The sequence below is a fragment of the Myodes glareolus genome, chromosome 10 (genome assembly GCF_982192425.1).
Source record: "Myodes glareolus chromosome 10, mMyoGla1.1, whole genome shotgun sequence".
NCBI lineage: Eukaryota > Metazoa > Chordata > Mammalia > Rodentia > Cricetidae > Myodes > Myodes glareolus.
Window position 1 is genome coordinate 15,276,279 of NC_142035.1, and position 12,319 is coordinate 15,288,597.

General features: G+C 52.2%; 1 protein-coding gene across 1 annotated transcript; it reads right to left on the reverse strand.

Annotated features, from left to right (window-relative positions):
- Positions 1-4: 4 nt before the first annotated feature.
- Kcnk15 (potassium two pore domain channel subfamily K member 15) lies at positions 5-6,435 on the reverse strand. Its single transcript, XM_087911034.1, has 2 exons — positions 5,968-6,435; positions 5-1,533 (listed from the first exon to the last, which is right to left on the reverse strand). Exons 1-2 carry the CDS (start codon positions 6,305-6,307, stop codon positions 845-847), a joined length of 1,029 nt encoding a protein of 342 aa, XP_087767160.1. The 5' UTR covers positions 6,308-6,435; the 3' UTR covers positions 5-844.
- Between the last annotated feature and the right edge of the window lie 5,884 nt (positions 6,436-12,319).

Genomic DNA, 12,319 nt, shown 5'->3' on the forward strand with positions numbered 1-12,319 from the left:
CTTTTTTTTTTGCATCAAGACGATTCAGTCTGGGAAGATAAGGGACACGTGTTTGAAGGGGTGACACTCTAGGGTGTCAAAGTGTCTCGCCTTGGGCTGATTAGCATCCTCTGGGAGCAGAAACTCAAGTCAGGGAGCTCTCCCCCAGGTGCCTTGTGAAACAGGGTCTGCCACTGGGCTCTGACTTACTGGTGGAGAAGCTGGGGTTCAGGACAGCGATGTGAATCCCAATGACATGTTGCTGGTGATTGGTGGGACCCAGAATGAAATGCATCCCACACCACTGAGCTGTCTATAAGTAGGGAGGGGGGAGTCCATCCCCTTCATCCAGAAGGGGCTGCGCAGGGACAGGGCTTCTGCTTGTCAGTGGGGGCAACCATTTACAGTTGGGATAATTCCCACCCTTCATGCAGAGCAAAGGGAATGCCATCTATATGGTGCAGAAATTGCCCACTGTGAGCCATAAACTGCCTTCAATTTGTCTCATACTTGTAGCATGAGCATCCAGACTCATTAGTCAAATTCTAGTACTTAAAATTGTGCCTTTCCTCTTCAGGGCAGAAGCTAGTCCACTTGTCATTCTTTGAAGGGGCAACCTGGTATCACGCCTCCTAGTGGCTGAAGGCCACATTTTCCTACAAGTTTAGACCAAACCGTTCACACCTCCAGGGTGACTGTAGAGTCGGCTTCTGCTTTTAGTGCAACGTTCATGTATTTCTAGAAGGGATGGTTCGCAGATGGTAACGGGAGCCTCAACCCCCTCCAAGCCGGAGGAAGGGTGGGTTTGCTAACAGGCGCAGCTAGACATTGATTGGTCAGCCTTCGCCCGGGTAGGGTAGGACTTTCAGATGGACTTCCTCCGAGCTCGGCGTCCGTCTGTACTATTGTGGCAGTGGTACAGGGCTTCTGGACTCAAGGGAGGTGAGAAGGCCGGGTTGTCGCATGCCCAAGTATCCAGCTGGTGGATGCCCTGAGAGATACAGGTGGAGGCCGCAGTGCGGACACGTCTCTTGAGCGCCCCCCTGCGGAATGCGCTGGCGCAGCGGCCTGAGCGCTCAGGAGTGTCGGCGCTGGCAAGGAAGCGCAGGACCACCAGGTTGAGGAAGGCACCGATGACCGTGAGCCCCAGAAGGATGTAGAGGAAGCTGAAGGCCACGTAGGGCGGCTTCCTCTGTAGCGCCTCATCTCTCTGTAGCGCCACGAAGTCGCCAAAGCCGATGGTGGTGAGAGTGATGAAGCAGTAGTAGTAGGCATGGAAGAAGGTCCAGCCCTCAAAGTGCGCAAAGGCAGCGGCGCCGAGGGCCAGGGTGGCAGCGCACAGCAGCAGCCCGGCTACCACCATGTTCTCTGCGGAAACGTGCGGCCGCTGCAGACCCAGGCAGCGCTTGGCAGCCAGTAGCAGGAACCTCACCAGCGCGTTTAGACGCTCGCCCAGGCTCTGAAAGGTGACCAGCGTCAGGGGGATGCCCAGGAGTGCATAGAACATGCAGAAGACCTTACCGGAGTCTGTGCCTGGCGCAGCATGGCCATACCCTGTGTGGAAAGAGAGATGGGGTACTGAGAGCATAGCCAGCCCCAAGGCGCCCCCACCCCAGGCCAGCCTGCCCCCAGCAACTCCAAGCCCCACTTAGGTCGTCCCCACACTCTGAACCCCTGTGTAGCTGTTCATATTCCAGGTGTCTCATTTCCTGCCGCTCCCCCTTCCAAAGATGGATAATCTACCTGTGGTCCTTCAGAACCACAGAATTCTGTTGGGGCATCTTCTGTCCCCAGCAGTAGTGAAGGATCTTAAATGTATTTTGCCCGGTGCAGTGGAGGAAGCTCAGCCCCAAAGCATGGACCCAGTTGATAGGATGCTCTGGAAATAGCAATTGGAGCGACAGAACAGCGCTGTGGCTGGCTGCCCTAGGGGTTGGAGGACTACACAAAGGGCTATGGGAGGGGTTCTGTGACTTGGTCTACACGTATTTGATAGGTGCTCTGACAACCTACGGTGTACAGAAAATGGAATTTTAGCAAATTATGCCTTGGTCTAAAGGGGCAGGAGATAGGTCTTCTGTGGTTTTCTAGTACCTCCAGGGTGAAGTCCCAGTTCTCACAAGGAGCCCCCCACACACTTCCATCCCTATCCCTCCACTCACTCATCCTCATCCACTCCTTCCTCCCCAGTCTCATCCCCCTTTGCTCACCTCCCCACTCCCTAACCTCACTCCTCCTCCCCACTCTCCAGCCTCATCCCTCCTCCCCACTCCCTAGCCTCACCCCTCCTCTCCACTCTCTAGCCTCACCCCTCCTCTCCACTCTCCAGCCTCACCCCTCCTTTCCACTCCCCAGCCTCACCCCTCCTCTCCACTCTCCAGCCTCACCCCTTCTCCCCACTCTCCAACCTCACCCCTCCTTTCAAATCCTTAGTCTCTCTGCTCACCCCCTTGACACCCACACTCTTCAGGCACACACTGCTGTTTCCCTACAAGAACGTTGCTTCTCCACTTCTTTCAGATTTCCCTCCCCCTTGGACTGCCTTCCCTCCCCTTCCCAGCACCCTGATCCCTTCAAATCCCTCCTCATCTTCTGCCATCCTGTCGGCCTTCACTAAACACCAACTGGTTCTGGGAGTCTTTTGTTTAAGTATTGCTCACTGGTTCCCTCATGGATCTAAGCATGTATGGGCTTCCTTGAGCCGTGGGTCACTGTGCCATTGTTGTGGAGTGTGTGGGTATGTCTCTTTCTGGGGAGAACAACCATAACGTGAGTGGGCCCATAGCCAGGGAGAAGCGAGGGGTACATCTCCCAAAGACAATATCCCTCCTCCAGCAGACTGACCCTGTCTGCCCAGAGGGAAAGCATACAGACCCCTAGACCTGTGCACACGGTTAGACCTCCAGTGCACACAGATGTACAAAATGGCATGCACACATGGGCTGCCATTGTGGTCATAGCAAAAGTCAGAACCAAGCACCCATCCATCAGTAGAGGCCTGGTTAGGTCTGTCTCAGCTTTATCTAAACGGTGGAACAGTACACCAGACCACAATGGCCACATCGCCATGCAGACATCTGGACAGCACCTAAGGACGCTCTTGGTTTTCTCTACTAGGGGACGAGAATGGGGTTAGCTGTGTTGGCATCCAGAGGCAGAGGCTGAGGAGGCTACCAACATCTTACAGGGCCCAGGGCAGGCCCCCCAAAACAGAATTAACCTGAGCAAGATGTCAGTACTTCTAAAGCTGAGAAGACCTACTATTCAACCTGGGAAAAAAATGTCGTGGCTCTTTAGAGTTGATATAAAAAAAGCATTAAGATGTCCTAAATTAGGGTCTAGGATATGGCTGATATGGTCTAGTCAGTTGATAGACTGCTTGGCTAGCATGTCTGGCGTCCCATGTTCAATTCCCACTACCTCCTACAAGACAAGCATGGTGGCACACACCTGGAAATCTCCAGCACTTGGGAGGTAGAGGCACGAAGACCAAAAGTTCTGTTCTTCACAGCTATAGTGATTTTGAAGCCAGTCTGGGCACAATGAGGCCCTGTCTCAAAAAAAAAAAAAAAAAAAAAAAACAAAGGGTGTACGGAATGAAAAGAGTAAGAATAGGCAGAAGAATATATATAATATATTAGCCTGACAGCATGTGGTATTTGAAGGAAAATATACACAGAGCATATCCAGAGCTATACAGAGCATGTAGCTGGAGGTGTGTGAGAGACAGGTCAGATGTATATGAACCAGAGGGATGGATGAACGTATTAAAAGATAGGATAGAGGCTCACAAAGCCAAAAATAGCATGTTTCATTTTTCACATGAAAGCTAGAAGAGAGATCACTTAGAAAGAGGACCAGAGGAGGACAAGAGAAAGTAGTGAGGTAGGTATGATCAACATGCCTGGTACACGTGTATGAAAACGTCACGGTGAAACCCATTGTTCTGCACAATTAATATACACTAAGAAAAAAGACCAAATGGGCTTCCGGGAAGGGGGGGGGGCGGGAACAAGTTTCCTTTTCACCCTGTACCCTTTGGCACCCTGTGAAATGTGCAGTGTGAACATATGTAATATTCTAAGCCCCTATGGTTGATCGCCCGTCCACTGCGTGGTTCCATGGTACCAGGGGAGGCATACACTCTGCCCATCACTACTGTGAATTCTCGAGGGCAGGGACCATGGTAGCCACGTCTGTATACCCTGAGTCACCTGTGCTCTGTACAGACACGCAGACAATAGGCTCAAAGAAAGTTAACTGACTCCAAGCAAATGGGAGGAGAGGGAAGCCAGAGGGGGACAGGGCTCTCCTCGGGGCTAGCAGGCCAGGAAGCGCTGCTTTCATCTGCTTGAGCTCTGCCAGGTTTGAGCATCGGGAAATGAGTAATGACAACAACACATACCAGGTACTCTCCGTTCTCTCATTAGGCCCAGGTTAACCCTGTTTTATGATAAAGAAAACAGACTTGCGGGGGAGGGAGCTGTGCAAAGGTCCCAACGCCTGAGCTGTTAGCCCCAGGTCTTCCATGCCTCTGCTAAAGCAGAACGAGAGTTTCTGGACTCCAAGAGCCTGGCTTCCTGCAAGACCCTCCTTTTTAACAACACAGCAGGTAGTGGTGCCCCCTAGTGGTCTGAAAGCCAAAACAGTTCCCATTTCTACACCATTGTTTTGTTGTTAGTGGTGGTGATTCCCCCCACACCCCCATCCCCGGTTTCTTTTCCAACCTTGGTTTCTGATTAGCATTAACACGGGAAGAGGCCACATCTGGCTGGTAGACCTTCAGCGAAAATGGAAAGGGGCAGAGGCTTCAGAAGAGACACAACCTCTGTAGGCACGGTCTTGAGAATGGGGCTTGTGGACAAGAGATGGCAGAAGCATTGCTGGGAGCTGGGTTTACAGCTGGCAACTGATAAATCATTACTAACGAATAGTGCCCGCATAGCCTATGGCACCGTGCTGGGCGGCTCATACATCTGACCTCACTTTAAACCTGGGATTCACCCAGCAAGGTAGAACATTTGCTTTTTGCCTTTGACAAAAACAGATGTCGAGGGGGCACGGTAGCTTGCCTGAGAAGGCAGGAGGCTGGAGGTGCCCAAAACTCAGCTTTTAGGGTTGCAGGTGTGCTTTTAAACCCATGGCTCCTGTGCAAGCACATTCTCCCAGATGTTGGTTTCCCGTTTGCTCCGCTGAGGCCACCGGGAGACCTGGAAACTACAGTTGGAGCCTGGTACCAAGTGGCTAGCTAACACAGGTCTGAAGCCTCCGAGAGTCTGCTTCTCTCCCTTCAGGCTCCCCAGGCTTAGCCCCCAGGTCCTGAACACCCGCAGTTATGGCCACCGCTGGAATTCAAATGATATACATAAGGGGCTCCTCTGGATGCTCCAATATGAGGCAAAGCTTTGGTTATCAGTCACTCCCTTAACAAGTGATGGGACTCCTATTAGACTCTGGGTAGGCCGCTAGCCACAGACTCTGGGTAGGCCACTAGCCACACAGCGGTCGGTCCCAAGCCAAATGACAGCTCTGTTATGCGGGGCTAACAGAATAATCTCTATTATAATAAAAAGGCAAACTTATTTCCATGGTGTTTTCTGTGGATCAGGCTCTATGCTAAAACGATCTGCACGCACACATAATAATCTCCACTACAGCTGACGTTCCTCTCTTCCCCTTGCAAAACATATTAGGACTCCTAGTTTTCTAAGGAAAACACAGTGGCTCAGAGAAGTCAAGAAACTTATCTAAGGTTACACAGCTGACAGAGTGGGACAAAGAAGCCCCATTTCTGTTCCCCAAGACCCTGGGGTTTGTTCTAAGCACCCTTGTGACAGCCTCGTGGCAAACCATTACTGACTACCCCCATTTCGCCCAGCGAGGCAAATGAGCCTCGGAGAGCTAACTAATATGCTCCTTCCAAACGCAGGGACGGGGGTGGGACCGCACCCGAGGAGAGATCGGGACTGAGCGGGACAGAGGGCTCACCGATGGTGGTGATGACCGTGATGGCGAAGTAGAAGGAGCCTGCAAAGCGCCACTGGCGGCCGGCTCGGTGCGGCTCTGCCTGCAGCGCCAAGCGCTCCAGCTCGCGGTAGTCGTCGGCGGAGAAACCGTACTTTCTGCGGAACTCATTGCGCTTCCGGGCCAGCAGCCGTTGCCGGTTGCGCTCGGCCTCGGACTCCAGCGCAACGAAGACCGCGGCGCCCACCAGCAAGTAGGACAGGATGCACAGTACAAGCGCGGCCGTGCGCGCGCTCTGCTTCCTCATCGCGTCTCGCCGGCTCTGAGTCCCGGTTTCTGTGCGCCCCGACGGTGCCAGCTCCATCTCTCCGCGCCTGGCGTACAGCAGAGGGCCAACTCTGAGCTCTCCCGCCGCTTCCCCGCCCTAGCTCATGCAGGTCCCCGCAGGAACATCTGGTGCAGAAGCCCGACTCAGGTGTGCCGAGGGCCCGCCTCCATCCCGAGCTCGCCCTAGTACTTGGGGCTGGTCACCCTTTCCTTCCTCCCGTCTATAATCTAGGAAATGTTTACCAAGCGCCCTCTGGTGCCCACCGTTCTCGGTGGTAGTAGGACGGGTTTGTCAGCAAGCAGGGAGGGATGATGAATGAACAAAAAGATAAGGTAAGACAGGTGTGATAAAGGAGAAAAATAGTGCTTGGAGAGGCGCGTGCCAAGCCATCCAGGAGTGACCAGGGAGACAAAAATCCAGGCCACAAGTGTAGGTTCCTCGCCAAATCAGAAGGGAGGTGATTTGGTGGCAGGAGACAACGGGAGCGGCAGTGAAGCTGATGTGGCCGGAGTCTGGAGAACTGGGATGCAGGCTGAAGAGACAGGAGGAACAGAAAAAAATGACTTCCATACATCCATTTTTTTTTAGATCACGTCACTTTCTTATTTGTTTGTTTGTTTGTTTATTATGTGTACAGTGTTCTGTTTGCTTGTATGCCACCAGTCCAGAAGAGGGCATCAGATCTCATTGCAGATGGTTGTGAGCCACCATGTGGTTGCTGGGAATTGAACTCAGGACCTCTGGAAGAGCAGGCAGTGCTCTTAACCTCTGAGCCATCTCTCCAGCCCCCATACATCCATTTTTAATTTAATTTTTATTTTATATTTGTCTACACATATATTCGCCTGCGTACCATTTGCACAGGGCCCATGGAGGCCAGAAGAGGGCGTAGGCTCTCCTGGAACTGGAGTTACAGACAGTTGTGAGCCACCATGTGGGTGCTGGGAATAGAACCTATGTCCTCTGCAAGAGCACCCAGTGCTCTTAATGCTGAATCACCTTTCCAGGTCCCAGGGTGAATCAGCAGGACAACTGGAAAGCATGGAAAAGCCACAAGCAGAAACACACACAATTCCACCATCATCTGTTTGTTTGCTTTTTGTTTTTCAAAAAGCTATCAGAGCCAGGCATGGCAGTCCACACTTGTAATCTCAGCACTTGAGGGGGTGAGGGGGGTGGAGGCAGGTAGATCAGGAGTTCGAGTCCAGGCTGGGCTCCTTGGCGTCACGTCTCACCACCACACGTCAGAAAAAGCAAGGGACTGCCATATGGAAAAGAAAAGGTGGCAGAGAGTGAAGAACCATCAAGATGATGTCGCCAATACATGCTGAGGAGCTAGCCTAGGGTAACAGATGAAGAGACGCAGATGGTCCTGGGAGACATTAGAGAGCTAGGCGCCCAACAAGCCCTGCTGCTTAAGCTCCCTGACTGACATCAAGAGACTTCACCAGTCCGAGCATTGGCGAGTGAGTCCTTGCAGAAGTGAAACATGCCACTCCCAGGCCTGAGCTCTAAAGCCCTTTCCCCTTGTCATCCACTCCTTTCCCCCACCTGCAAGCTTAACATCGCACCCCGAAGAGCATAGGAAGGCTGTGTGCTATCAGGAGCTCCCACTTTGAACTTCTGATCCGTTATGTCAGGGTCTGATTGGGGGAGGGGAGGTCAATCTGTCATGGAAGCTGATGTACTCTGATTCATAGGTCAAGAGTCACTGGTGGATTGGGGTGTGGAGGTAAAGGGAAGGACTCAGGGTGGCCCCAGGGTAGTCCCTGAGCAACGAGGCATTTGGGAAACCTTTCATTGACCCCACTTCTCAAGGAGCACACTCCTGTCTCCAAGCATCAAAATGGTCCCTTTTCCAGAGTCCTACCTGTGAGCCTGTATGGAGACTTCTAGTGCAGCACCAGCTACCCTCACCTGAAGTTGCTGGGGACAGCTCGCTCTCCCAGGTGTCTGCTGCAACATGGCATGCATTGCTATCATTATGACTGCTCAGGCCTATCTCCCCCAAACCTCTCACCCTTGTTTCCCCCAGCCACCCTCAACTTTCAGTTCCCGCATGAACTCTCCCTTGACTCATTACTGCCTTCTCTCCAGCCCACTCAGCCAACATCTATTGCATCCCTGCCAGGGACCAGGTAGCAGCAAGAAGTGCCACACAGGCATTGATGTGCTTAATCCCCCCAACTCAGCTGGCTCACACCCTGGCCACCCTGCCTCTCTGCACCATTGGCTGTGTTTCCTGACACCTCAGGTGGTCTCCTCCGAGCTCCCAAAGGCCAGAGTGCCTGCCATCTTCCATCCCTCCCAGTTCAGTATAACCCTTGTGTTCCACAAATGCAGCGCCCCACCGCCAAGGATCATCCTCTGATCTCCAGCACTCAGACCTGCCTTGCAGCACACACCTTGTGGCAGTGTGAGGTCAAATAAGAACTTCCATGTGCAAGTTAAGAGCAGCTCACTTTCATTGCTTTCTCTGGAGCTTGGGTTGACTTAATTTCACCATCCATAGAACGTTGGATTTGTTTGCTTGTTTATATTTTGTTTTTCAAGACAGGGTTTCTCTGTGTAACAGCTCTGGATGTCTTGGAACTCGTTTTGTAAACAAAGCTTCTGGCATCAAACCCACAGAGATCCGCTTGTCTCTGCCTCCCAAGTGCTGGGATTAAAGGCATGGACCACCACCACCTAGCTTAGAATACTGTTCTTGTTTTTATTTTTTTTTTTCCATCTCATAGGAACTGTGGTAGTTTATAGAACAGCCCCCAAGGATACCCATGCCTCATCCTTTGGATCTGTGAAAGCATCCTTATCCTTGGGGTCTGCAAATGCTTCTGGCTGCCTGGCAAAGAGAAACTGAGGATGCTGATACCATAGGTTGCTGAGGAGCTTGCCTCGACATGGGGAATGATCTCAAACCTCTGGGTGGTGGGTGGGTCCAGCATCACCACAGAAGTCCCTGTACTTGGAGATAAAGGCAGGAGAGACAGCCAGAGAGGTGGCAGCAATTCCTCAATCTGATCACTGGAGAAGGGGCCCCGAGATGAGGCAGGGTAGGTGACATCCAGGAGCTAGAAGTTGGAAGAGGACGGATCCCTGCTTTGTCTAGAGAAAGGAAAAAAAAATGTGGACACACAGGCAGCTTTATTCTAGCCCATGGAGGCCCAAGTTGAAAGAACCAGAAAGTTCTTTTTGGGTATGGGGGTGGATGTGGATTTGCAAGTACACATGTGGGGGCCTTATGCATGCACATGTGTATGCATATGTGTAGAGGCCAGACATCAACTTTGAGTGGTACTCCTCAGGGGCTATCCACCTTCTTACTTTCTTGGAACAAGGTCACTCCTTAGGATTTGGGGCTCTCCAGTTCCGGCAACTAGCTAGCCAGCCTGCCCCAGAGATCCTCTTGACTTGACCTCCTCAGCTGGCATTACAAGCTCATGCCACCACACCTGTATTAAAAAGGGCTACTGGGGATTGAACTCAGGTTCTCATGGTTGTGAAGCAAGCACTTTACTGTCTGAACTCTCTCTCCTCAACCCCAGAAGGAAATTTAGATGTGGGGGTAAGTCTCCATGTTTGTGATGATTGACAGCTGCCATAGGCTGAATGGAGTAGGCTGGGGAGCAGCACCTGCTTGCCAATGGGATTTGCCTAGGGGCTCTTAGCCACTATCGCTATCACAGTGAGTGGACCCTGGCCTGAAAGACCTCAGTTCTGGGGTGGAATTAGGGCTCAGTGCCTATAGAAAAAATTTACACGCCCTCAGCCCCCAGAGAGTCAGGATAGCAGCCAAGTGGCCCAGAAGCGGGTTGCTGACGCGGGAGAGCTAACACAGTTGCCGCGACTTTATTTTTAGTAAGGGCATCAGCAAGTTTGTTTTTCTGATTCTTCTCTGCATTAGAGAAGCAGAAACCTGAGCAGAATCCTCGGGGTGGGGGCAGGGCACCAGGCCCTTCCACTCAAGAAGAGCTAGAGAAGAGCAGGCTTGGGGAACAGCTCTTTCATGAGGTAGGGGGAGCTCATGAGAGGATGCTCCTGAGCACAGCTGGGGTCCACGAAGACTTGAGTTCAAATTCCCACTGCTCCACTTTCTACTGGCACGTCCACAGGTAGGACATCGCCACTTCTCTGTTCTTCAGTCTCCCCATGTGAGGACAGAGATACCAATGCTCCCCACAAAGGACCATGACAGGCGCTGTGGCGTGCCGCTTCCCAGGTGCCCCTGGGCTGGTAGTCTTGTTTCCTACCCCTTCAAAACTGCCTGTCCACAGATGCTAGGAATTCAGTTTTCAGAAACAGAGGAGAGACTAGAGGCTCTGGAGTCCTGTGTGGGCTGAGCATTGCCACACTGTCGCCTCTACAGGTCAGAAAAGAGAAGGTGCCAACCTGCCGAGTCCCTGGGGTCATGGCTGAGACAGGACTTGAACATGTAGCTGCCTGAGTCCCAAGGGCACGACTCTTGTTAGGCAAGGCCCTGCCAGCCATGTCACTGGGGACCTTGCTTTCTTCTCCTGTGCGGTGGCTGCGAGAGCCTTGGTAGATGGAGCTGCCCCACCGCTGTGAGGCTCCGGTGTCACAGAGCTGAGGGTGGCTTGTCAGAGGTACCCACTGGGGTGGGTATAATTGGGGCCGTGGAGGCACTGTCTGACCCTGCCAGGCAGGTGACTCTGCCCTGTGCTTGGCATTTTTGGTGCAGCAGCTCTATTTTAAGCCGGAGGAGGTTAGAGTTTGTGTGTGTGTGTTTCTCAGGTTGAAAAGTCGTCAGCTGAGCAGACACCAAAAACAGAACTCCCCAAGGCGTTCCTTCCAGCTCCCCTCCTTCTGTCTACCCTCCTGCTCCCCCTGCTTGGGGACCTGAGGGGACCTAGTGATTTTCCTCTGACCCCTGGTGCTAGCATTATACCCACAGCCTTTCAGCGAGGCCTGGGAGCTCCTTAAAAGCTGTCAGCCTTTCCACTCCCATATTGAGAGAGAGGAAGCTGAGACCCAGAATAGGAAAGGGGATGCATCTAAGGTCACACAAGGGACCAGGATGGAGTCGATAGTTATCCGAGACCTTGAGTCCCATCCTAGGCACGTGATTTCATCTCTCTGAGTCTCAGTTTGCCCATCTCTGCCTCAGCAGGTGGGTAGAAGTATCTGCCTGACAGGATTCCTGCGAGAATCAAATGAAATGTGCCCAACACAGGGTCTCACCAGCAAATGAGGGCAGCCCTTCATCCAACCACTTTCTTCCCAGCCCTTCCCTGTTGCTCACTCTGAAGGACTTTGGGGAATCATAGGAAATTGATTCTTTTCAGTTAGATAAGCTCTGTGATTTTCCAGAAGGCCAGCAGGCTCAGGCATTCCCCTTGATACGATCCCCATGTATCTCTCTTAGCAGACACAGTCTCTCTTAGCAGACTCAGTCTCTTAGCAGACTGCTCTCACCCCAGGGGACATCGTTGGGAGCTCCTTAGAGAGCAGCTGTGGCCTGTCAGCAGCCTGACTGTCACTCAGGGATCTGGGCTGCATACATAAAAAGCTGCAGCTCGCTAACCACAGAATGCTGGTGACGTCCCAGAATGAGGATGCTATCTGGAGGACAAATGGCAACTATGTGCGCATGACCCCTCTCTGGCTGATAGTCTCATCCAGGGCTGCAGTGGTGACACTTGTCCGTGACCATTTACTAAGAGCCACCGAGGCTTCTCTTCAGCTGCATGAGGATGGATACTGTAAGGTTAATGGAGATATTAAAACTTCCACTATTCTGCTGGGCAGTGGTGGTGCATGCCTTTAGTTCCAGCACTCGGGAGGCAAAGGCAGGTGATCTCTGTGAGTTTGAGGCCAGCCTGGTCTACAAGAGCTAGTTCCAGGACAGGCTCCAAAGCTACAGAGAAACCCTGTCTCGAAAAACCAAAAAAAGAAAAAAAGAAAAGAAAAAAACTTTCATTATTGACCTTTTTATTTTGCTAACAGCTAATAATAAAAATCTGCCCTAGGCCAGGCATAGTGGCACATGCGTCTAATCCCAGCAGAGGCAGCTGGACCTCTGGACATCTG

Coding starts and splice junctions, on each gene's coding strand:
- Kcnk15 (XM_087911034.1), bottom strand. CDS start 6,307: ATGGAGCTGGCACCGTCGGGGCGCACAGAAACCGGGACTCAGAGCCGG. Junction 1,534..5,967: donor CACGGTCATCACCACCATCG/GTGAGCCCTCTG, acceptor CTTTCCACACAG/GGTATGGCCATGCTGCGCCA.